Source organism: Juglans microcarpa x Juglans regia, chromosome 2S (genome assembly GCF_004785595.1).
Source record: "Juglans microcarpa x Juglans regia isolate MS1-56 chromosome 2S, Jm3101_v1.0, whole genome shotgun sequence".
NCBI classification, from domain to species: Eukaryota; Viridiplantae; Streptophyta; class Magnoliopsida; order Fagales; family Juglandaceae; genus Juglans; species Juglans microcarpa x Juglans regia.
The window spans coordinates 3,122,040-3,145,706 of NC_054597.1; the positions used below are offsets into that span (position 1 = coordinate 3,122,040).

The following is a 23,667-nucleotide window of genomic DNA, read 5'->3' on the forward strand; positions in this document are numbered from 1 at the left end:
TTACTACGTAAGATGTATCTTTGGGTTTATCCGATCACATGCGGCACGGCACGTGTATACCAGTCTTTTTAAAAAAAAATAAATAAATTATATTGTTGTGCAAAATATGACAATATTTTTTTTATAAAATAATTTTTTTATAAATTAAAGAAAAATACTCCTTAGCCTCTTTAATGTTACCGTTCAAAATTACTGTTTGAGTATTTTATTTTATTTTTTATTTTTTTATTTAATAATTAAAAAAAGTAAGATTATATATATTTTTAAATATTTCTTAACAATCAAAAATGTTAAAAAATATAAAATAAATAAATAAATTTATACAAACCGTATACCCAACTGTAAAAGCTGGGCAGCGCTAGTACTATTCTAAATTAAGGTATCGTTTGGATTTGAAGATAAGTTGAGATGAGTTGTGAATAGTAGTGAGATAGGTTGTGAATAGTAGTGAGATTTGTGAGTTAAAGTTATTGAATAGTAGTGAGATGAGTTGAGATGAATTAAGATGGATTGTGAATACAAACCGGTATTGTGGAGAGTGCATTCTCCGTATCAAATTAAAATAAATGAATTATTTTCACAGTGTTATGATTCGGGTTATATTTTCTTTTAGGTGACACGGGAAAAAAAAAATTAGACATAATTATATTCAAATAAATTTAATTAATAATGGAGTGGATGTTGAGTCAACTTGACTCTACAACAAAAGAAAATCACTCATTCCAACAAATCAGGAGTCATTCTTGTCAATCTCTTATCAAAGTGACTTGTTATGTGATTGTTTATTATAAATTTAATTTTTTTATAAAAAATGACATTGATTTTATTTTTTTTTAAATTATAGTTTATAGCCTTTGCCTCTTTACCCGATGGTAAGAATAATAAATGTTTAGAAATATTTGTTTTTTTTTTTTTTTTTTACTATCTAAATGGGTATTATTGAGTTAACTCATAAAATATGTGTCGAGTTGGATCAAAGTAATTGATTCATTTAATTATACAGGTTAAGTTCAAATTGACTAAAAATGACTCGAAAAAAAACCCAACACAATTCGACAAATTTGACACCTTAGCTCACTCCATGGCTATTTCTAATATTTCACCTAAATAATATATATTTGCATGATTAAATAAAAATAAATAAAATCAGGGTGGTTTGGCTGATCCGAGAATTAAGTCGGGTTGGAATTGGCCCGTATCCTATTGCCCGATCTTCCTTATCCTGTTATCCTCAAAACAAAAATGGCTGTCTGTCCCTCTTTCTCTCACACTCTCTCTCGGTCCGTGAAACAAGGAAAGATGCTACCAATGGCGATTCAACCCAACCTCAATCCTTCTCTGAAGCCCTTAGCGTTCCCTTTACAGAGCTTCTTCCTTAAACCCTTTGATAAAGCCCCAATCTTTGCAAGGCCACATTCACACTCGCACTCCGTGTTGAAACAACCGAATCGCCACAGTCACAGTCAAAGGACGAGAATCTTCAAACTATCTGCATCAGCGTCAGCTTCGGCAGCTGAAGCAGCAGTAGCTGAAGACATTCTCGCAGATGATGATTCCCCTTCCGAATCCCCTCCGGATAAAGAGGTCCCTTCACTCGCTTTCTCTTCCACTGTCTGCGTGTGGTATATGTTTCTTTTATTTTTGCGCTATGTTTGGTTCTTGAGAAAATGGAAGAAAAGAAAATAGGAAGTTCTGTTTTCGTGGAAAGGGGAATTTTCAACTCTGTGTTTTATGAGAGCAATTGTGTGAATTCCAAGTGAGGATTTTTAGTTGACTTGTGAGACGTAGATTTAAAAACCTTTGAAGGTGTTTTGCTGATTTCATTAATAAATAGAAAGCTAGGGAAATAACATGTTTTTCCTCTGACTGGAAAAGATACTTCTTGCTTTTCAAACACTGTGATTTAGGAAAATGTAGGGGAAAGCCCAAATACAATGAAAAAGAACTTGTACGTAATTGAGAGTAATACAGCTAACTATTTGGCAGGGGCATAAAATTAAAGAAATCGATCAAAACTTGCCCTTTTGTTACTTTCCTCTTTTCTCCACATCCCGAACAATGAATCAGTCATTGAAGTGCTTCGTTTCTTTGATATTTGTAGAAACTTGGGGTCGTTGTGAAGTCATTGGAGAAGCCGCGGTTAGTGTTGAAGTTTATTTGGATGGAAAAGAACATTGGCATTGCACTTGACCAGATGATACCGGGACATGGCACCATCCCATTGAGTCCATACTACTTTTGGCCGAGGAAAGATGCTTGGGAGGAGCTAAAACTGTTACTTGATAGCAAGCCCTGGATATCTCAAAAACAGATCATCATTCTTCTCAATCAGGCTACGGATATCATTAATTTGTGGCAGCAGAGCGGGGGTAATCTAGCATAATATTCGATGTAAGAGATTTTTTAATCTGCAGCATAATAGGTTATATAGGTTGATCTTGCATGAATGTTAGGCTATTGCTGCTGTAACCTGTTGTTCGATTTTTTTTTAAGAGGTAAATGGAAATACAAGTTTCATTTGGTCATTTTTTTTTGCTACCCAATTGGTTTTGGGTGGGGGGGAACTTTCTAAGCCGTATGAAGTTATATTTTCCAAAATTGCATTGCAGGGTTCCTTGATGTACTGGGACTTACCCTGGCGGGTGAACTCATAGGCATATATGCCAATAGAGAGTTGATGTAAATAGCTAATCTTTTGTAGTGAGACAAGAGTGTTCTTAGAGGTAGAGCTTTCCAGTTTAACAACCAGAACCCAGAAAGATGTGAATCTGTTGACCATCTTTTTCTTCATTGTGAGTTGGCCAAGACTTTGTGGGATGAGATTTTTGGTAGCACGGGTATTGCTTGGGTGATGCCTAAGCAAGTGGTGGATCTTTTAGCATGTTGGCAAGGTTTTTAGGGGAGTAGTCGCATTGTTGCCATATGGAAGATGATTCATTCCTTCATGTTTGATGTGGTGCTTATGGTTGGAAAGGAATGGACGGTATTTTGAAGATAAAGAACATTCAATGGGAGCACTTAGGGAGTTTTTCTTTAGTACTTTGCGTATTTGGGCGAAAGCTCTTGTATTGAATGGAGTTAATCTTCATGATTTGCGTTTAGCCTATTCCAGTTCTTAGCTCGTATTTAGATATTTTCTCTTGTATACTTCCTGTGTGCTTTGATTATGCTTATTTACTCATATTCTCTTATTACTTATAAAAAAAAACAACCAGAACCCAGAATCTTTAACATATCTGCCACTATGACGACCATCATTTATTTGCAGCACATTTGCCTCAATCTCATGCTGCAATTTGATCTCCTCTTACAAATTTCCAATCTCTGCAACTCAGCTCTATTCATGTTTTGGCTTGAGACAGTGGTCCAAAAACCCTCAGCTATGCTTTCATTACTTCATCCTCTGGACATGCCTAGTAAAATCTTAAAGGACTTAATTTTTTTATCCTTGCACATTGCTTCTGCGTCCTGACTGCTATGCTGCACCGTGCCACCAACTGATTTGAAAGGGAAGTAAAAAAATAAATGCTTTTCTTGCCAGATAGATGCACCATATGTTGTCGTCTATACAGAAAAAAAGGGGGTATGGGAATGGAGTTTTACAGTACAAGGAACCAGAAACTGAAGTATATAATTAAGTGAGAAAAAATCTATGTAATAAAGTAACCATACACTATTACAGAACTTTTAACTTTAGAACTGGGAGAATGAAAAATTTTCTCCTCTCTGTGTACTCATTTAGTCATCACTAATAACACTTTCTCCATGTTTGGGGGAAGTCATTTAAGTGCTCTACAAAATTTGAGAAATGGGTCATTTTTTGCCGTCCATGGGATTCACGATGGGATCAGCTTGAGATTTCTGCAGAGCACTTTGAAGATACCCTTTGTCAGACGGGTCTCATATACTATTGCACTGTATTTTCTGATATGTTGCTGCTATGCTATGGTTTATTGCAATCGAAGTCACAATGCGTGTTGCCTATTTTCTTGCTATCTATGCTTTCATATCTATCAAAAACTGTCTCATTACCCAAAGGCTCATTCTGGTACATGATTTGGAGGGAATTTCCTCTCTGTCAAATTGTCATCTCCTGAATCTGGACTCTATATTCCTACTTTATTTTTTTCTTCTCATTTCAAATTCTTTGAGATCTCTGTTATGGTTGTCTTTGGCCACTTCTTTGCTTTCTGATTCTGATCTGTAATTGTTAACAAAATGGATATTGTAAAAGGTTAATGGATACTTCGAGTTCTAATCTACTTTTAAGCTGCATATCGTTCAGTTCAGAACTTAGGTCTCATCAACCGATAGGAGTCCGTTATGATTCCTTGTCAATGAGCAGACCACTATGATCATCTGGATCATTGTCTTGTGATTCAGACCTGGACAGTGCAACAGCTGCTCTTGCAGCTGCTGCTGCATATGCTGCTGATTCAAAAGCCTCTTGAGCAGCGGCAGCTACATCTCTGTACTTCTTCCTTGCTGTCATGGATTCAGGGAACTCATTCTCCATTCTCTCTTCTCCAGGTGATCGAAGGTGAGGACCATCTAAGTTAGCTGATTTGTGAGTTTCCAGCTGCCTCTGCTTCTGGGAGTCATCCTGCATTTACCAAACATGGACTCATTCAAGATTTAGAACCAAAATTTTACTTGATGCAAATTCTTAATTTATGATGTACAGCTTTCCTTACCTCAACAACCAAAGGAGCATGTTCCTCTAAATGCAAAGTGAATCCAATCTCAGAAGCAATTTCTTTTAGCACTTTCAATCTGGTTTCCAAGCTTTGCTGTCGGACCGAAAGCTTTTGTATCATCTAGATAAACCCAATACAGAATTAACTTAAAGAGACATTATGAGTCTTTGACAATGCATCCTTGAACTGTCCAACTAGTTACCTTAGGATTAACGTCGCAGTTATTGCGCGACTCAACAGCACGATCAGCAAAATCTTTCCCAAATGTTGAAGTGAGAATCTGACGGAGTTTTTGTAGCTCTGGGAATTCTCCACATCTTGCAGCTGCAAAGATCAGGCTTGATATCCCCTCCTTGAGCTCGTCATGACACCCACTGTAAAAACATATGCATATATGGGTGAATCAGTACTAGGAAGCTTAACGGAATTAGATTTCCAATTACCTTATAGCCACCATCACCACAAAAACTATTGAAAACTTGAAATTCGAAGGACTCGCGAAAACTAACCTGTTCTTTTTAAGTAACTCAACGCTTTCTATCAAGACATCACAGTAGTTTGCGATCATGGCAAACACATCTAACATGTTCTGCTCCTTTATCACATGCTCAACCTGTTAAGAGCTCCATTAGAATTCCGCATATATGCATGTGAGGAGGAGGAGAAGAGGAAGAAGAAGAAAGAAGAGAAATTACTCGGAGAAGAGCTCGCTCTTGATGACCAAGTTTAAGGAGTTCGATGACATCAGAATGTGCATGAGAGCACCGGACTTGGTGCTGGTTCTTGAGGATGGTAATCCTGGAAATGGTCAGTTTCGCAAGGGTTTTGAATTTGGAGGTCTTGGAATTCCTTCCGAGCAAAGCATCCAATTTCCGTCCCATCCTTTGCCCTTGCTGATGCCTGATGCTCTATGAAACACAAAGACCTCCTCCCGCAGTAAGAACTTCAATAAAGGGTAGGTAGTACCAAAAGAACTTATATACTTTGAAATGTGACCATGCTGCCTGGTACGTCTCATGATTTGTCATCGCATGCCAACTGATTAAAAATTAGCCGCCGCCATATATTTTTTGCTGAACGATAAACGGTCAATTCTAGGCAGCTTCTTTTCTAGAAGAAACCCAGAAACCTGACCACTTCTCAGCCTCCAAGACTTGGCCCTGTTTTGGATATGCAGTTCGCATTTCATTTTAGCCAATCTCATCTCATTTCAATTCAACATTTAAATATTACTTAAATATAAATACTTTTTAATTTCTCTTCCATACTTTTTCATCTACTTATTACTAATCATTATAATTTTTTTAAAATTTCATATAAAACATAAAAAATAATTCAAGTTTTTCAAAATTAAAAACAAAAATTATATTAAAAAATTATATTATAATAATATTTTAACTTTATAATATTTTTATTCAACTTTTTCTTTCTCCTTTCTCAAAATTCAATAAAAATCTTAACTTATTTATTTCATTACTATTCACAAACTATATCATTAACTATTTATATATATCTCATCTGATTTTATCTCGTATGACTATCCAAACAAGGCCTTATATTTACAGTTAGCATAGAAAGAGTATTTTCGCACAAAACAAATAAGACTTTTCTCTACTCGGAGACGGAGAAAGATTTGAAAGAGTCCGTCGACTCTGAGGAGTACATACTTAACGACCCAATAAAAATAGTGTTTTTCTTTTTAATCCTGTTTTAATTGAGAGATGAGATAAAATGATTTTATATGAATTAAATAAAATATTATTAAAATATTATTTTTTAATAATATTATTACTTTAAATTTTAAAAATATTAAATTATTTATTATATTTTATATAAAAATTTAAAAAAATTATAATAATAAAATAAATTAAGATCATTTCTCATTCCAAACGTGCCTTAGTTGAATTTAGAACGCATGGCACGGGCTGTTTTTCTGAGTGTTTGCACCGATCGATGCAAATTTTTTTATCGTCAGCTTACGTGAGGCTGGATCACTACCCTATCATCAAAGTGCATCAATTTTTGGACTTATTAAATTTCAAAACACTTTTAAGGCAATGAAAGCGTCATTGCAAAAAATCAAAGAAAAAAGGTTCCTCATGGTTTATGATCAGAGTACCGTCAAATTAGAAAAAGGCACAGGTCAGGAAGTGACCAGTACCATGGGCTAGTGGCTTAGTCAACAAACGCCATTTGTCTGTATCAGAAATTCCAGATGAGATTTTCAAGCCAAACGTGGAAGGAAGAATATGTGACAGAACAGAAGAAAATTGAAACTAATGCACTTGTGCTCCAAGTCTTGGTCCTACGGTAGGTACGGCTGTTGCAATGACCTCGGCCTTTAAGGTTTCATACACGCAAGGAGATATCAAAGGAGGACTATCATGGTTCGAGTATTCTTCCCTCTATGATTCAGTTTCCAACAGAGTAAGTAGTCTTCAAATTGTCTGTCCTGGGAAAGTGCCTAATTAATCTGGGCTTCTTTTTCCTAATTATTTTCCTTGTTGCTAAGGGAAATATGTGAATTACCAACATACCAACGACATAAGCCCGACATAGGTTTCATGTATTCAATTAAAGCTCTCTCAACAACATAGATAAATCTAAGAACATAGTGACGATCCAAATTCGTTAAGAACAAAATTCATGCTAAAAGGAGAGCAAAATTAGCATTTACTATTTATGGGCTGGCAGTCAGCATGGTAATGCCCAAGTTAGCATAAATATGCCTTACAGCCAGCTAAAAGATTAAACAAGTCTGGACAGGGAAAGAAGCCACTATTTCCATGTGCCAGCGCAAAATTAATAAAATTATGTGTATAAGGCATGTAACCAATATTTAGAACAGAAATTTGGAAATGCTAAGGAATACAAAGGATGAATAGGGGGGGAGAATAAACATCCTGACAGCATCTCTGTTCCTAAGACTCCACAGGACAAATGAGTGGATAAAGACACTAAAGACAAACCAAAATGACCAACAAGGCAGAGAAGTCTTGACATAAACAGAAAAAAGAGTAAATAAGTAAGAAATGATGACCACTTCGATCAGTCCTCAAACTCATGCATATGATCTAAAAGATAGTTGGCCGCCAGCTCCTCATTCTTGTTGCATGCAAAGAATACCTCCAATACTAGGGCCCGGTCAAATCCCATAGCTTCAAGCTGCAAAAGATCCCATGTCAGTAAAGAGCGCATGAATAGTCCTTACATAACTTGCCTCACAAGACAAGGTTTTACTATATTAAAAAAAAAAAAAAAAAAAAAAGGTACGTGTAATGGTGATGGTGATAAAGCATTGCAGACCACACATTTGGGTTGAGCTTTTCCCAAATGCATATGAATAGGCCTAATTGCACCCGAATAACATATACCAAAGAAATGAGACCATGTCAGTTCATCCAACTGAAGTACTTTTTTTAAAAAAAAAATAGGATGAATTGAAAAAAAAAACATTAAACAGGATGTTTAGCAGAATTATAAAACATATTTATTCAAGAAGACAGGAATACATAGGATACAACCTGAAGCTTCAAGGCATGGACGCCTGTGTCCCCTTACGGGGGTCTCGCTCTTTAAGTGCAGAAACAACTGACAATCAAACTGAAGGGCTAGAAATAAGAAATAAGGGCCAACATACTTACACGTTCAATGGCCTGACGCTCCTCAGGGGTGACAGTCACAGCCTGTGGCATTGCTGAAGCCCCCTGAGCCAGTAGGTTCCTGAGCATACAATAACATGCAAATAAGGATACCTTCAAATATATAAATAGCAGACAACTAAAAACGCATCATATTCATCTCACCCTTCTCCTTCAACTGGTTCATTTATCAGGCGTAAGAAATCAGCCTGATGCTCTTGAATCAGGCGCATTAGTTGCGGATTTTGCTTTCCAAGTTCCTGGAGCATAGGCTGCAATGGAACAAAAGTTAGCAGAAACCAATGTTAAACCATAAGCTACTAAAATGACCAAAGTGACAACAAAAAGAATCTGACGCATGACATTAGAGTACCTGCAATATTTGGGGGTTTGCTTGCACCATAAGTCGCAAGGCTTGGAACTGAAATAAAGAAAAAATGCTCAAGGAACCTCGGGCAAGTTTGTAGACAATAAGCCAACACCCAGGTTAGGAAAAGAGTCATAGGTAAGATACCTGTTGACTGTTTCGCAAGAAGTCCAAGGTTCCTGCACCGGCATTTGTACCCATAGTGGGAAGACCCTGATTAAGGAAGATTAAACTCATTTCATTTCCAGTAAAGTCCATAAATTATTGATCAATAGGAATCTACCTGTGGGAACAGATCTAGGGGGTTTGCATTGGGCCCACTGGTAGGTGCTGCCGGTTGTGGAGCCTGGGCAGGAGTGTTTACAGCCTGCCCGCTTGAAGGAACTTGAGCAACCGCAGGAACATCAGCTTGCTCAGGAATTCCCTGAAAAGTATTACGTTTCAACTTAATCTGATGGTATGACCAACAGAGAGACATGCTTACATCCAACTCAAAAGGAGTGATAACAAAATGAGCAACATGTTACATGCTCATCACAGTGCATTCCACACGAACAACACAGTTAGTGTTTAGGTTGAACACAACACAAGACAAGATCCTAGTATGGTTGGCCATTAACAGGATGTAATACCCATATTCTGTACTAATGGCGCAAATATGTGAATGTAAACAATTGTGTTTATGTGGAATTTTCACATCAATTTATGTGGCATGAGGTTAAGAAAAGGGTGTAAGTGAATAAATTCCAATGATTAGCACCTTAGCGTTATTAAAGTAAACTTTGAGGCCTTCGTGAGTATGCACTTCAGTTTTAGAATGTGTTGTGCAGCATCACAAGTCTACAAGCCTCTCTCAACCTTCAAACATGTCCCACAACAGCTCTCATTACCATCCGGCCACAAACTAGGCCAACACCACTTATATCCATGTCTCATTCAACTGACCCCAACACAGATGCTGGGAGAGAAGTGTTGCCAAATTTATACTGTCTGCAAATACACTTAACAATCCAATTAAAGCCTTAATCGAAGTCAAGGAGAATTTTGTAGAATCTTAGGAGGATCCCAAAAGATGGCTGGAAAAAACCTTCACGGCTTTACGGTATTATATAAAACACCCAAAACAAAAGGATGAGAGAGAGAGAGAGAGAGAGAGAGAGAGAGAGAGAGAGCCTGAGTATGGCTTGGGTTTTGGGATTAATTATGTTTTTCTATTTGCATGATCAATTATGGTTTTTGAATGGCAGCATCTCTAAACTTGTCCAGTTCTATTCTTTCTTATTATTTTAACCTTTTGCCTTTTCAAAGTAGGTGTTTCTAATGTACACTCCTGGTGTACTTTGGTAGCACCTCTTGCTTTTTAATACAATCATCTTACTTGTTAAAAGAACCAGGTTTTCATGCAAGCTTTTAAATATTCGCATTACTGAATTGAAAACTTGAATAGTTTTCAACCTCATTAGATATGCAAAATGATGGGCAGTACAAATACTGCCCAATTAGAGAAGGAAAAAAGAACTTGTCATCCTCAAGGCCAACATGCATTCCCTGCAACCCATTATTTGCAAGTTCTATTGTTAAAACTGTAAAACTGCATTGTACTGAGACGTTGAACAGATTTAGAACTTGTGTGCTCCATGACTTGAGCCCATTCTTAAATGAGTTGAAACATGAATACGAAAAGAAATATGAATCTACAACTTACAAGCTAGATACAGTCATAGGCTGAACTACGAACAGACAATGAACCCAAAGACTGGGAAAAGACTTACAGAATATAGATATTCAACAGCTCTTTCAGGGTTGTTAAAAGCAGCACGTAAAGCACGGACAACGGTGTCCCGATCCCAACTTCCTCCACCCATATCCAGAATCTGCTGAACAGTAGCCTCTAAATTATTTCCAGCAACAAGATTTGATGCTGCTTGTCCATAGACATCTGATTCGGAACTGCATGACCCAAAATGAGAATAATAAATAAAACAATAGAGTCAAAGAAATATCGTAGTATTCAGCATTGCTTGAAGTCCCCAACATTATACAATTCTAGAGAAAACCGAAGGTCAAAATGCAAGGTCTTAAATATCAATATCACATGAGACTTGTATCCAAAAGAATGACTATCAATACTTACGAAGCAGGAGCGACAACAAGAGGAGTGTTTTCAGGGGCAGTCTGCATTCTGCACGATTCAAAAAAGAGAAGCAGAAAAGTCAGTCAATTAAGAAGCAAACTTAAGGTTTACTATATAGTGCTCCAAACTCATACTAAGCATTCGAGAGGAGGTTTAACTCACGGTGCTGGAGTTGAGGGAGGAGGTTGAGATGGTGGTGCTGGTTGTATCGAGGTAGGAGGCAAACTAACAGGTTGCGCCTACACAGGTAAGTGGCTCTATTGGGGCAACTTCAAATGGCAATAATGACTACAATGAAGAGTTAACAATAAAAGAACTCAGTAGAATAGATTGAAACAGCCTCATCTGTACTTACTTGGCTCGTGGGCACACTTGTTGTACTTGAGGCTCCACTTGACGAGACCTTACTCTGCAATTGTTCCAACACACATGCATTGGTACAAACATTAAAGCAACTAGCTTAAGGACACGAGAAGGAACTAAATTCTAAGAGCCAGTACGACACCAGAACAGCTATACTTAAAATTACATCAGTGATAAACATATTCACCTTGGTTAACATGATGACAACAAAACTATTCTCCGCAACTTTATTTTCCTCAAGTGTTGTGGCGTCCTTGAGAACTTTCCCCTGATGAATAAGCATCTGTTGTGACGCCGGGTAAACCACAGAGCCCTGTAGAGCCTCTATATTTTGCTTGACATCAGCAATCTGAAGATTTTGAAAAAGAATTGGAAGAATGGGCTTAAACTCATGACATTAAACTAAAAGAAAGTAGCAGATGAAACATAGGATAGAATTGCACAAGAAGAAACTCACAGCCGGTCCCTTTGTAAAAGTCGGAGAGCTAATTATTATTATTATTTGTTTACACGTCAAGTTAGTGAGACTTTAACAAATTAAAATGTGTAATACAAAGGGCACAGGAGGAAAGTAATACAAAGGGCACAGGAGGAAAGTAATACTTAATAACTTTACAATGTGTTCGATGATGATTTAAAGGCACAGAACGAAAGTACCATTGATATCTTTTTCAGGTACAGAGAAGCTTAGCACTTGGACATGTCATACTGTTAAGAACACTTTTTTTTTTTTTTTTTGCAAGTAAGATATGTTCATTAATAACCAGGAAAACCCAAGCACACAAGTATACTACAGCCACTCAAAATTGGTGAAGTTGAAGTTTTCCCTTCAGAACTAAATGCAAATTACGGAGACTTAAAAGTGCACTAAAAAGTCGCCCAATCATTATAATACAATAATCTCACTAATTGCGTACAAAATATCCGAAATTGAACTAGGTTAAACTAAACCAATTATCTGCAATTCACGCAAGGTTTTTGGTGTTGAAAAATTCAGGCATTATTCGCCAAAAACGCTAACCAGATTATACGATCATAAAAAAATCAACCGCTAAAAAAATAAAAAACCCTAACCTTCGTCTGCCAAAAATAAAAAATAAAAGAGGAAAGAAAACATAATTCACAAAAAATCCCAAGAGCAATGCAAATAAAACACCAATAAAAAATAATCAAACGACCGTCAGGGAAAGAAACTTGAAAAATTAAGAGATCAAGAAAAGCGCCGGTACCGTGTCATCGGGTTTCACTTCGACCTCGAAGTGAGTACCCTTGAGAGTCTTCACAAAGATCTTCATCTTCCTCGAGGAAGCCCACCTGTACAGTATCCAATTCTCCGGAGAGTCTCCGACGTCGCCGGTGGCTATGTGACGGTTGAAGAGAAAGTGAAAAAAGAGAGAACCAAAGAAGAAAGTCACTATAACCAAAAAAAACTGGACCCTCGGCTTTGCTTATATACGTAAACGATGGGAAATAATCGAATACGGCCAACGACTATGGTAATTCGTCTTTCATCGAATAGAATATCGAAAGGTGGGGAAAGAGGGTCTTTCTGACAGGTGTCATGTTGTGACTGAACCGTGAGAGTTAGATGCGTATAGGGCAATTTTAAACGAAGAGGTTAGCTTAGAACAGGAACGAGCTATATCTTCTGTGTCCATAAAAATTAAAATTACTAACTCCTAAGAATCTTTTTTGGATTACGATCACAAAACTTCTATCTATTATCTTCTTAGAATCATAATTTGTATTTATTTACGTGAAATTAAATAAATAAATAATATATAATATATTAAATAATAGTTACACCCTCCGGGTTTTCAAAGATATATATATATATATATGTATATATAGAAAGTTTTTAATATTTATTTGAATTTTAATGCTTAATAGACACGTTAAAGGCATGATAAATATTAAATAAATAATGTTACATATAATCGTAAAGTACGTAAATAATTCGTAATCATTTTGAAAAAAAGTTGGGTCTAATATTAAAAAATTAATTTTTTTCTTATAGATCTCGCATTTACTTATTTTTTTAACAAATATTATGTAGCGTTTGTACACTTTACTACTACAAATATCATTTTTTATATTAAATAATAAATACTTTGAAAACACACGTTATCTTTATATCTCATCCATTTTAAAATTTAGATAAAAATAATAAGATATTTCTTATGAAAAAAAACAAAAAACACCACTTTTTCGAAAGCTTTACTTGGTGCAGAGTTTTACGATCTGATGCTTTTTCTCGGCTGTTTTTCAAACTTTTTGGTTACTTTGTGCAGAGTTTTACTCTGATGCCTTACTAATATATATTTGCAGGGATTCTTTACTTCGTTACTCGGTATAAGTTTATGAAAAAGATCGAGTTGCTCCGAGTTACATGCAATTGAGTTATGGTATATATAATTATTTTTATATATTTTTTAATACTTTATTGATGTGAATAATTAAAATAATTATTTTATATTAAAAAAAAGACGCAACTCATCACATTAATAAAATACATAAAAAAATAAAAATGATTGCATATAAAATTTTTATTTTCATGAATCATGATATAACATGGGCCATCACACATTACAATGCTTGCATTTAACACTTTTTTTTTTTAACCATAATCATGTTAGGAATGATGTTCTGGTATGTGATGATTTGTATTAGAACTGTTAGTTATTTATTAGTTACAAATTAGCTAGAGGTGGTTAGTTTGTTAACATCAAGTGTCGTATATAAATATTTCACAAGTTATATACATTGCAGTAACATCCTTTATTCTCTCTCTCTATTCAGTTCTCTTTTATTTTATCCCAATTCATTTTTTTGACAATTTGTACAAGTTTCGAGTCGTGTATATTTTCTTTTGTAAAAAATTAAACTAAGCATAATCATCTTACATTTATTTTATAGGGACTATTTCTTTACAAAGAGACAATACAGGTATGCTAAAATTAATAATAATTTATTTATTTATTATTTGATATGCATAGTATAGAACACGGAAAGTGATATATATAATATAATTTTGTAAAATATATTATTTTTATAAAATTATTGTTATAAAATATATGGTGAAAAAAATTACCCAAAAATTTTAACTTTTGGAATTGAGCACAGCCCCTAACCATAAAAGCTAAAAGCACAAGATTTTTTTCCTATATTAGTAATGGTACGGAAGTTAACAAATGACAGTTGCCTTGAAATGAAAACACTGGACAGTTTATACATTCGAATGGTTTCAAAGCCCAAGCAATCAGGTGAGCTTGAGATAATCTCAATCTAACTGAGCTTGGGCCCAAAATAAAATATTCAACATATAAAAAAAGTCTTTTCTTTTTTTTTTTAAATGGTTTTTAAACTTTTTTGTATAAATTATTACGAGTTTTTTTCGTTAAAAATTGAATTATTTATTATATTTTATATAAAAATTTAAAAAATTATAATAATGAGATAAAATAAAATAATTTTTGTATCTAAACAAGACCTTATATATGAAATGATTTTTCTGGAGGAAGTATATATATTTTGCAATTCCAAATGACCACTTATTTTTCAATAAAAAGTTGTAATAATTATGTATATATGCTAAATATAAAATAAGTTTTGTGTACGAAAAAACTCTGAAAAAATAATGCTTTGGAGTGATTGGAAGGTAATCAAACTTTCAAACCTATTAATTATTTTAGACCGTACATTATATTTTTTAATACTATAAGATGCATATTAAATAATAAATGACACTAAAAATATAGATTATGATTCATGTACGGCCAAAACTATATATCTTGGCTTTTTTCCCCGGTTAAATAATTTATTGTAAAACAATCTTAGTTTGCTATCTTTCACAAAGCTTTGTGGCACCTTGCCCATCTATATTACAAGAATAATGATAACATTATTATCTTATTACTATTCATTTACTATCTAATTTGTATTTAATTTTTTATTTTACTTAATGATTAAGAAATTGAGTATTAGTAAAGTTATATATTTTTTTAATTTTTTCTTAGTAATTAAGGATGTTAAAAAAATATTTAAAAGAAAATGATAAAAAAAAAAAAAAAACTTGAAATGTACATAGATAGTAGATGGGTAGAGTAACCTTATCACTACCCATATTACGATCGGTTCGAATATGTCCTTGATTTGTTATTCAAGGATGTTAAAAAAATATTTAAAAGAAAATGATAAAAAAAAGAACTTGAAATGTACATAGATAGTAGATGGGTAGAGTAACCTCATCACTACCCATATTACGATCGGTTCGAATATGTCCTTGATTTGTTATTCTTTATTTATTTTTTAAGTGTAACCGGCCATAGAAAAGTGCTATTCCCATAAATTAGAAATTTTATAAAAATAAATTTATAAATTAATATAATTTCATATAATATGATGTTAGATTTAATATTTTATAATAAAAATAATTTTACAATATAATATGTCACCTCAAACTATATTAATATGTGAATTTGTTTTTATAGAATTTATTTCTCGCCAAAAGTTACTCTTACAAATATGACATGGTAAAATGCCGTACTCGGTTTTGCTCCTTTCCCATCTTTTTGGCAACCTCTGTGAGCCAGAATTTTTTTTGATTGGTAAAAGCAGTTATAACAATCATGCATAAATATTAAATTTCAAATTTCAAATATATATATATATATATTGATATGATTTGTTAAAACGGTTATTTTATGTTAATAAAAATGATAGTGATCAATTATATTAGTAAAGAGTATAAAAAATAGGTAAAAATAACTACACATAAATTTTGTTGTAAATATATATATAATATAGATATATAGTAACCATGATGCATTCACTTTGAGGAAAAAGTTTTACTTTTATCCATTTTACTACAACTATTAAGCTGGATGGATTGTACTTTTGACGCGTTTATATTGCACCCACTCACCAATCAATTGCTGTTCGATTAGCACATTAATTAATCTTATATCTACTCGAACGTATCAGACTTTTTTTTTTGTAATCATTACTCATATAAAATATGTTACGCTTAATTGCAACCTATAAAAATGGGATTAAGATTATCAACAAGATTTAAGATTAGGAAAGTACTAGTATGATGTTTGAGTTTTTTTCTCATTTTAATCGTTTATATATTTATTTTTTATTTAATAATTAAGAAAGTAAATTTTAATGTATTGATGTATTTTTTTATTTTTTAAAATATTAAAATATGTTAAAAAAATAAAAATATATATAAATTTGTGCTAGGTGGCTCAACTGTCAAGCCTATCATTACTGGGTGGCAAAATAGCATGACTCTTTAATATTATCAACAAGATTAAGATGGCTCTATCCTTTTTCTTTTTACAATGTAAAAGAAAAAGATAAATAAAATATGTAGATCTCATATTAATATTGAGTTTTGCTAATTATATTTATAGGATGTACAAGATCATCATACCGTCTTTAAAAAAGACTGGATTCATTGTTAAAAATCTATTTTTTATTTTTTATAAATCTCATATTTTACCTTTTTAAAAAAAATAAAACTACACAAAATTTATACACCCAAAAAAATATAAATATCCTTTCTCGTTTCATAATTGCTTTAGTATTTGAGCTACTAAAATCATTAAAAACATAAGTCAGGAAGATGGTACTAACAAATTAATGGCACGACTCTTGGAAAGAGAGAAAAAAATTTGCATGATGATTGATGTGGGCAAGGTTATATGTAATTAATTAGCTAGCTGCCAAAAATGGAGGGTTATTTTTTTTTTTTCAATTCTGGGTGGGAACCGCTGAGAAATCGGCTTAGCCGATATATTATAAAAAAAAAAAAAAGTACTACAGGTAGTTTGGCACATCAACCGTATACCAATTGATTATTTTAATTTTAATTTATTAATTGTCAGATGCCATTAAAAAAAAAAAAAGAAAAAAACGAAAAACATGAAAGGGAATAGAAAGAAGAAGCAGTGACATGGGCTTCGTCTCCCATCATCTCCCTTATTGGGTTTCCGTTTTCTTCTCGGGTTTAACTAGTTCCGGCGACTTGAAATCTGCACCCAGAACAAAGCAATGTTGCTCTTGTTGTTTTGCACTATGTAAGAATAAGAAGAATAGAAGAAAACAGAATGAAATGACAGAAAATAAAGAAAGAGTAATGCTCTAGAATTGTATTGTGTCGTCTCTCATTTCTTTACAGAGTGCTGCATGCAGCTTTATACTAAAAGAGGAAAACAGAATCCTAACAAACTATCAGAATAAAGCAATTACAATGAATTTGTACAGCAACGAAGCAACCTTGGAATTTACATAAAAATACATGATACATCAACTAAATGAGGGTCCATATGGTAAATAAATTAAAGAATTATGACATGTGTTTTGCACATTTGATGAAGCCTGAGCTTGCATATCATTACCATTGGTTTGTCCATGAGCAGCATCCTCTGCATGATCTGGATCTTGAGTAATCTGCTGTGTATGCTGCTCTAATACCCCTCCACAAGATGGAGAATAGATGTTTACTATTCCCATCTTGGAAAGATGTAAATACAACAGATGAGAAGATAGAGATTTGGTGAAAATGTCAGCAATTTGAAAGGTGGTGGAAAGATAGGCAGTTTTGATGCTTCCTTCTAAGATTTTATCTCGGATTAGGTGGCAATCTACCTCTATATGTTTGGTCCTCTCGTGGAAGACTGGGTTGGCTGCAATATATAATGCAGCTTGGTTGTCACAGAATAATTGTGCAGCTTGAGGGTGAGAGATAGAGAGGTCTGTAAGCAACTGTCTTAGCCAAGTTAACTCAGTGGTAATGGAGGCCATGGCTCTATATTCAGCCTCTGCAGATGATCTAGAAACCACAGTTTGCTTCTTGGATTTCCAAGAAATGAGAGACTGTCCAAGAAAAATGCAATACCCAGTGATGGATTTTCGAGTGTCAGGGCATGTAGCCCAATCTGAGTCACAATAGCCTTGTAATTGAATTTCTGAAGTAGAAGATAATAGGATCCCTTGGCCAGGTGAATTCTTAAGGTATCTTAATACCTTATAAGCAGCAGCAAGATGAGTAGTTGAAGGATGGTCCATGAACTGGCTGAGTACTTGGGTAGGATAACTTATGTCAGGTCGTGTGATTGTAAGGTAAAGGAGTTGACCAATGGGTTGTCTATAAGGGGTGGGGTCAGGTAAAGGAGTGCCACTTGATTTACTTGACTTGTGGTTTTGGTCCATTGGGAGTCGTAGTGGTTTAGCAGCAAGCATGCTTGAGTCTGCAAGGATATCAAGGATATATTTCCTCTGACATAAATGAATACCAGTAGAATTTCTAGCAACTTCAATGCCTAAGAAATATCTCAATGTGCCCAAGTTCTTAATTCTGAAATGTTTGTTCAAAAAATCTTTAAGAAGAGAAATGGATTCAACTTGATTGCTAGCAACTACTATGTCGTCTACATAGACAAGTAGTGCTGTAAAAGAGGTGGCAGTGTGATGGGTAAAGAGACTATAGTCTGATTTGGATTGAGTGAATCCAAACTGAATAAGGGAAGAGGAAAATTTGTCATACCACTGTCTCGAGGCCTGTTTGAGGCCATAAATGCTTATAAGAAGCTTGCAAACTTGATCAGGAGAACCTTTATTGTATCCAGGTGGTTTTCTCATGTAGATGTCTTCTTTGAGCTCTCCATTGAGGAAAGCATTGTTGACATCAAATTGGTGAAGATGCCAACCCTTGATGGAGGCTAGAGCTAAGATGGTTCTGATTGTCACAATTTTCACTACAGGTGAAAAAGTTTCATGGTAATCCACTCCTGGTTGCTGAGTAAAACCTTTGGCAACCAACCTTGCTTTTTTCCTTTCAATTGTGCCATTGGAATGGTATTTGGTTTTAAAAACGAATTTGCAATCTATAGGAACTTTTCCAGGGGGTAGATCAGTGAGTGTCCAGGTTTGGTTAAGTTCTAAAGCTTCAAGTTCAGCCTCAATTGCTTGACACCAATCAGGATCCTTAACAGCTTGTTTAAAAGTATGAGGATCAATGTGTGATGATATGGTAGCAGAAAAAAAAAAGAAAGGGCAGGAGATAAATTGTTATAAGAAATGAAGGAAGATAAAGAATGATGAATACCTGAGGAAGTAGCCATGTCCCTTGATTGAGAGGGTGAGATAGAAGAAGCCTGCTGACAATGGAAGTCCTGAAGATATTGAGGGGCAGTTCTGGTTCGAGATGATCTTCTAAGGACAGGTTGAGGGGGAGAAGATAATGATTCAGGTAGAGTAGATGGAGATGAAGAAGATAAAGAATCAGGTGGAGTAGATGGAAGAGAAGGGGGTAGTGAGTCAGGCGGAGGTGGTGGAGAGGGAGAAGGGAATGAAGTTTCTGAAGGGACAGTAGAATTGTTATTTGGAGGAGAGGCAAGATCGAAGGGTGTTTGAAAAGGGGGTTGTATGGGTGAAGAAGAAAATTCAGGTTGATGAAATGGAAAAACATATTCATGAAAGGTCACATCTCTGGATATAAAGACTGTTTTAGAGTGAATGTCAATGAGTTTATACCCTTTCACTCCAAATGGGTAGCCAAGAAGAACACAAGCTCTTCCTCGAGGTTCAAACTTGGTTCTATTGTGGGATAAGGTGGAAGCAAAGCATAGGCAGCCAATGATTCTCATATGAGAATATGTAGGAGGGGAATGAAAAAGAAGTTCATATGGTGTTTTGTTGGAAAGCAAAGGGCTAGGAACACGATTGATAATGTAAGCAGCAGTTAGAATGCAGTTAGTCCAGTAAGAATTGGGAAGGTTTGCTTGAATTTTGAGTGCTCTGCCTATGTTCAGAAGGTGTTGATGTTTTCTTTCAGCAACCCCATTTTGTTGAGGGGTTGCCACACATGTTTTGTGATGAATGATTCCTTTCTTATTGAAGAATTCTGTCATTTTGAATTCAAGGCCATTGTCACTTCTCAGAATTTTTATTTTTGTATGAAACTATGTTTCAACTAAATTGTAAAAGGCTTCAATACATGATCTGGTGTGGGATTTATGTTTAAGCAGGTAGATCCAAGTACTCCTCGAAAAATCATCTATGATGGTGAGAAAGTATTTGGTTCCATCATAAGCTTCAACAGAATTGGGTCCCCAAATGTCACAATGTATGAGGTCAAATGGGTTATTGCTTTTATGTGTACTAATAGGAAAAGGCAATCTGTGGTGTTTAGCAAGAGGACAAACTTGACATGGGTTGGTAACAGAAATTGTAGAAACATGCCTTTTAATAGATGGGTCTGCTATTACATGTAATTTAGAGATGGGAGTGTGACCCATTCTACAATGCCAAATATCAGAAACCTGATTGAATTTGTAGGAAGTAGTAGAAACAAAAATTTTCTTTTGTAAGGAAATTGAAAAATATTCAAAAAGAGCTGATGGGGAAACTGGTTCTGTGAGCAGGTGGTATAAGCCATTCTTCATCTCACCTATGCCAATCGTGATCCATGTCAAAAGGTCCTGAAGAAAACAAATTTGTGAAAGAAATAAAAAACAACAGGAAAGGGAAGATGTTAGCTGTTTAGCTGATATCAAATTGAAACTAAATGAAGGAACACAAAGGACATTGTGCAAAATTAATCTAGAAGTAATATGTATTGTGCCTATATGAGTTACTGGTGCAGATTGTCCATTGGGAAGTTTAACAACAAAAGAAACCTGAGATGTTATAGAAGAAAAATGTGAGGTGTTACAGATCATGTGATCTGTAGCACCCGTGTCTATTATCCAAGAGAGATGTGTGCTTGTGTTATCTAATGGAATGAAAGAAGTGAAAGAAAAATGATTACCATTCATGGTAGGTGAGGGGATACAATCTGTTTGGACAGTATTAATAGAGTGATTAGCAATTGAGGCTTCCTTTGTCTGCAATAAAGAAATGAGTTGGTGGTATTGGTCTTTGGTAAATGTGGGAGAGTCATGAGGCTGTGTTGCTGTATCCAGGATGGTCATATGAGCAGAATGTGTGGAATTTTGAGGGATCTTGCCATGGAATTTGTGCCTAAATGGGTAACCATGCAACTTATAACACTTGTCTGCTATGTGCCCAGTCATATGGCAATGAGTGCAGAGGGGAGGCTTGGCATTGCCTGCTTTAAAACAAAGTTCCAGGATATGACCTTGAATTTTGCAGTGAGTGCAAAATGGTCTTTCACGTTTAATCTGCTGTGATGGCTTGGAAAAAGGTTTGTAATATGGTTGTTTGACAGCAAAAGCCATGGAATCTGGTGAAGGGAGATTGTTAAGCATAGTATGCTGCATTTCTTGCTGTTGTATCATGGAGAATATTTTGTTTATGGAAATTATGGGTCAAGAAGCATGATCTGGTCACGGGTAGTATTGTGTGAGTCATTGAGACCCATAAGAAATTGGATAACACAATCCCTTTCATAGCGATTGAAAAGGATAGTGAGTTTGCCACAGGTACAATCAGGCAGAGGGTCACATAGGAGAAGTTCATCCCAAATTGTTTTGAGTTTACCATAATAAATGCTTACTGAATCAGAATCTTGTTGTAAACCTGTGAGAGCTTTCTTAAGCTGAAAAATTCGATGCCCATTTTGTTGGGTGAATCTTTCTTTGAGCTCACACCAGATCTGTTTTGCATCATCCACTAAGGCAATGCTGGACTTGAGGCTTAAATTTATGGAATTGTGAATCCAGGAAACAACAAGATCATTGCATATCTCCCAAGCAATATAAACAGGGTCTGTAGGGTCTTGAGGTTTGGTTAAGCTTCCATTGATGAAGCCTATTTTGTTTTTGGCTCGAAGAGCTCGACACATAGCTCTTGACCAGGTAATGTAATTCTCATTGTTGAGAAGGTCAGGGACCAAAGGGAGAGAAGGGTTGTCTCCATGGTCAAGGCGATATGGGTTTGTAATGTTATTGAAATCCAGAAAGGGAGACTTGAGAGGTTCAGTAGTCATTGCAGAATATGTTTACGCAATGGCTCTTGATACCATGTAAGAATAAGAAGAATAGAAGAAAACAGAATGAAAGGACAGAGAATAAAGAAAGAGTAGTGCTCTGGAATTGTATTGTGTCGTCTCTCATTCCTTTACAGAGTGCTGCATGTAGCTTTATACCAAAAGAGGAAAACAGAATCCTAACAAACTATCAGAATAAAGCAATTACAATGAATATGTACAGCAACGTAGCAACCTTGGAATTTACATAAAAATACATGATACATCAACTAAATGAGGGTCCATATGGTAAATAAACTAAAGAATTATGACATGTGTTTTGCACATTTGATGAAGCCTGAGCTTCCATATCAGAACTATTGGTTTGTCCATGAGCAGCATCCTCTGCATGATCTGGATCTTGAGTAATCTGCTGTGTATGCTGCTCTAATACTCTATCAGTAGGACTCTGAAACTGTGTGGGGGAGTAACCTTTATAGGATTCCACTGTTAAATATCTCTGATATGAATCGGGTAGGCTTATGTCGGTCCCTGAAGCTTCTGGGAAGAAAGCTCTCTCATCCACACCCTTCCTTCAAGGAAGTTCCTTGGTCCATGATGGAGGAGGATGGAGAGAGAGAAGGAACGAAAGGAGGAGAATAGAAACGAAACACTGCGTTTTTTTCTTGAGATCCTTATTCCATTTATATTGAAAAATTATTTACATCAGCTGCTGTAGTTGCTGTAGTCGTAGCACACCGTGTTAAGGGAGGAAAAAAATAAAAAAAAAACATGTAAGCTATGCGGAGAGTGCGACTGATGTCGTGCGAATTTAAATTTCCTTCCCATCCAAAACACACGATTCACTTCAGAAAAATTGAAACAAGCCGTTTCAATATTAAACGGTACAGCTGTACCTGTTGGGTGCGCTTCAGTGCACAAAATGGCTTGAAGGAAGAATTTTCCATATTCCAATTATCTGTCAATATATATCTTTTTCCAATTCTGGTAATTAGATTGAAAATTCGAAATTTATATTGTTCATGCACATGGCACAATTACATGGTTTATAACGATCCAATTGGCAATCTGATCTGCGAGCCAGAAAAAATTAAATTCCAATATTAATCCTCCCTTTATTCATTTTCAATTAACATTTTTTTTTTAATTTCTTAACCAGCATCACATGATGATGTGTACTATTTAGAATAGGTAATATTTTGGTATAACTTTAAAGTAGATAAGTCTTTTATATTCTTTATAAATAAGCGGTCTATTTGCATGTGCATGTCTTTCATTAAATGAAAAAAGTACTATTTTTATAAGAATATTATTGTAATTTTTAAAAAAATTAAAGATAAAATTAACTAAACTTACATTAATACAATCTCTAAATAGAGACTGTACCTAATATTACTCTTATTTTTTTTATAAAAAAGACCTATCTATTTAAAGTTGTACATGATTAATCAGTTACCTAATTTGACAGTATCTATTCATTTTAGCTAGAGAGTTCAAAATGTGTG

At 34.9% G+C, this 23,667-nt stretch overlaps 3 protein-coding genes across 5 annotated transcripts; 1 reads left to right on the top strand and 2 right to left on the bottom strand.

Annotated features, from left to right (window-relative positions):
• The first annotated feature begins 1,231 nt into the window (after positions 1–1,231).
• On the top strand, positions 1,232–4,725 carry LOC121252316 (30S ribosomal protein 3, chloroplastic-like). 3 transcript variants are annotated; one of them, XM_041151916.1, is made up of 3 exons: positions 1,232–1,584; positions 2,102–2,391; positions 4,531–4,725. In XM_041151916.1, exons 1-2 carry the CDS (start codon positions 1,243–1,245, stop codon positions 2,381–2,383), a joined length of 624 nt encoding a protein of 207 aa, XP_041007850.1. In that variant the 5' UTR covers positions 1,232–1,242; the 3' UTR covers positions 2,384–2,391; positions 4,531–4,725. The 3 variants fall into 3 exon arrangements, with proteins under 3 accessions (XP_041007850.1, XP_041007851.1, XP_041007849.1); XM_041151917.1 differs by lacking the exon at positions 4,531–4,725 and adding an exon at positions 2,610–3,639; XM_041151915.1 differs by lacking the exon at positions 4,531–4,725 and having other exon boundaries at positions 1,233–1,584; positions 2,102–2,525.
• Positions 4,322–5,721, bottom strand: LOC121252126 (IST1 homolog). The gene is made up of 5 exons (XM_041151609.1): positions 5,393–5,721; positions 5,207–5,310; positions 4,900–5,071; positions 4,695–4,817; positions 4,322–4,603 (listed from the first exon to the last, which is right to left on the bottom strand). Exons 1-5 carry the CDS (start codon positions 5,576–5,578, stop codon positions 4,322–4,324), a joined length of 867 nt encoding a protein of 288 aa, XP_041007543.1. The 5' UTR covers positions 5,579–5,721.
• A 1,768-nt stretch (positions 5,722–7,489) lies between these two features.
• LOC121252249 (ubiquitin receptor RAD23c-like) lies at positions 7,490–12,620 on the bottom strand. The gene is made up of 12 exons (XM_041151801.1): positions 12,432–12,620; positions 11,390–11,551; positions 11,195–11,248; positions 11,002–11,078; positions 10,840–10,887; positions 10,478–10,655; positions 8,989–9,129; positions 8,853–8,918; positions 8,712–8,759; positions 8,504–8,610; positions 8,342–8,420; positions 7,490–7,862 (listed from the first exon to the last, which is right to left on the bottom strand). The coding sequence occupies exons 1-12, from the start codon at positions 12,495–12,497 to the stop codon at positions 7,746–7,748; spliced, it is 1,143 nt and encodes a 380-aa protein (XP_041007735.1). The 5' UTR covers positions 12,498–12,620; the 3' UTR covers positions 7,490–7,745.
• Between the last annotated feature and the right edge of the window lie 11,047 nt (positions 12,621–23,667).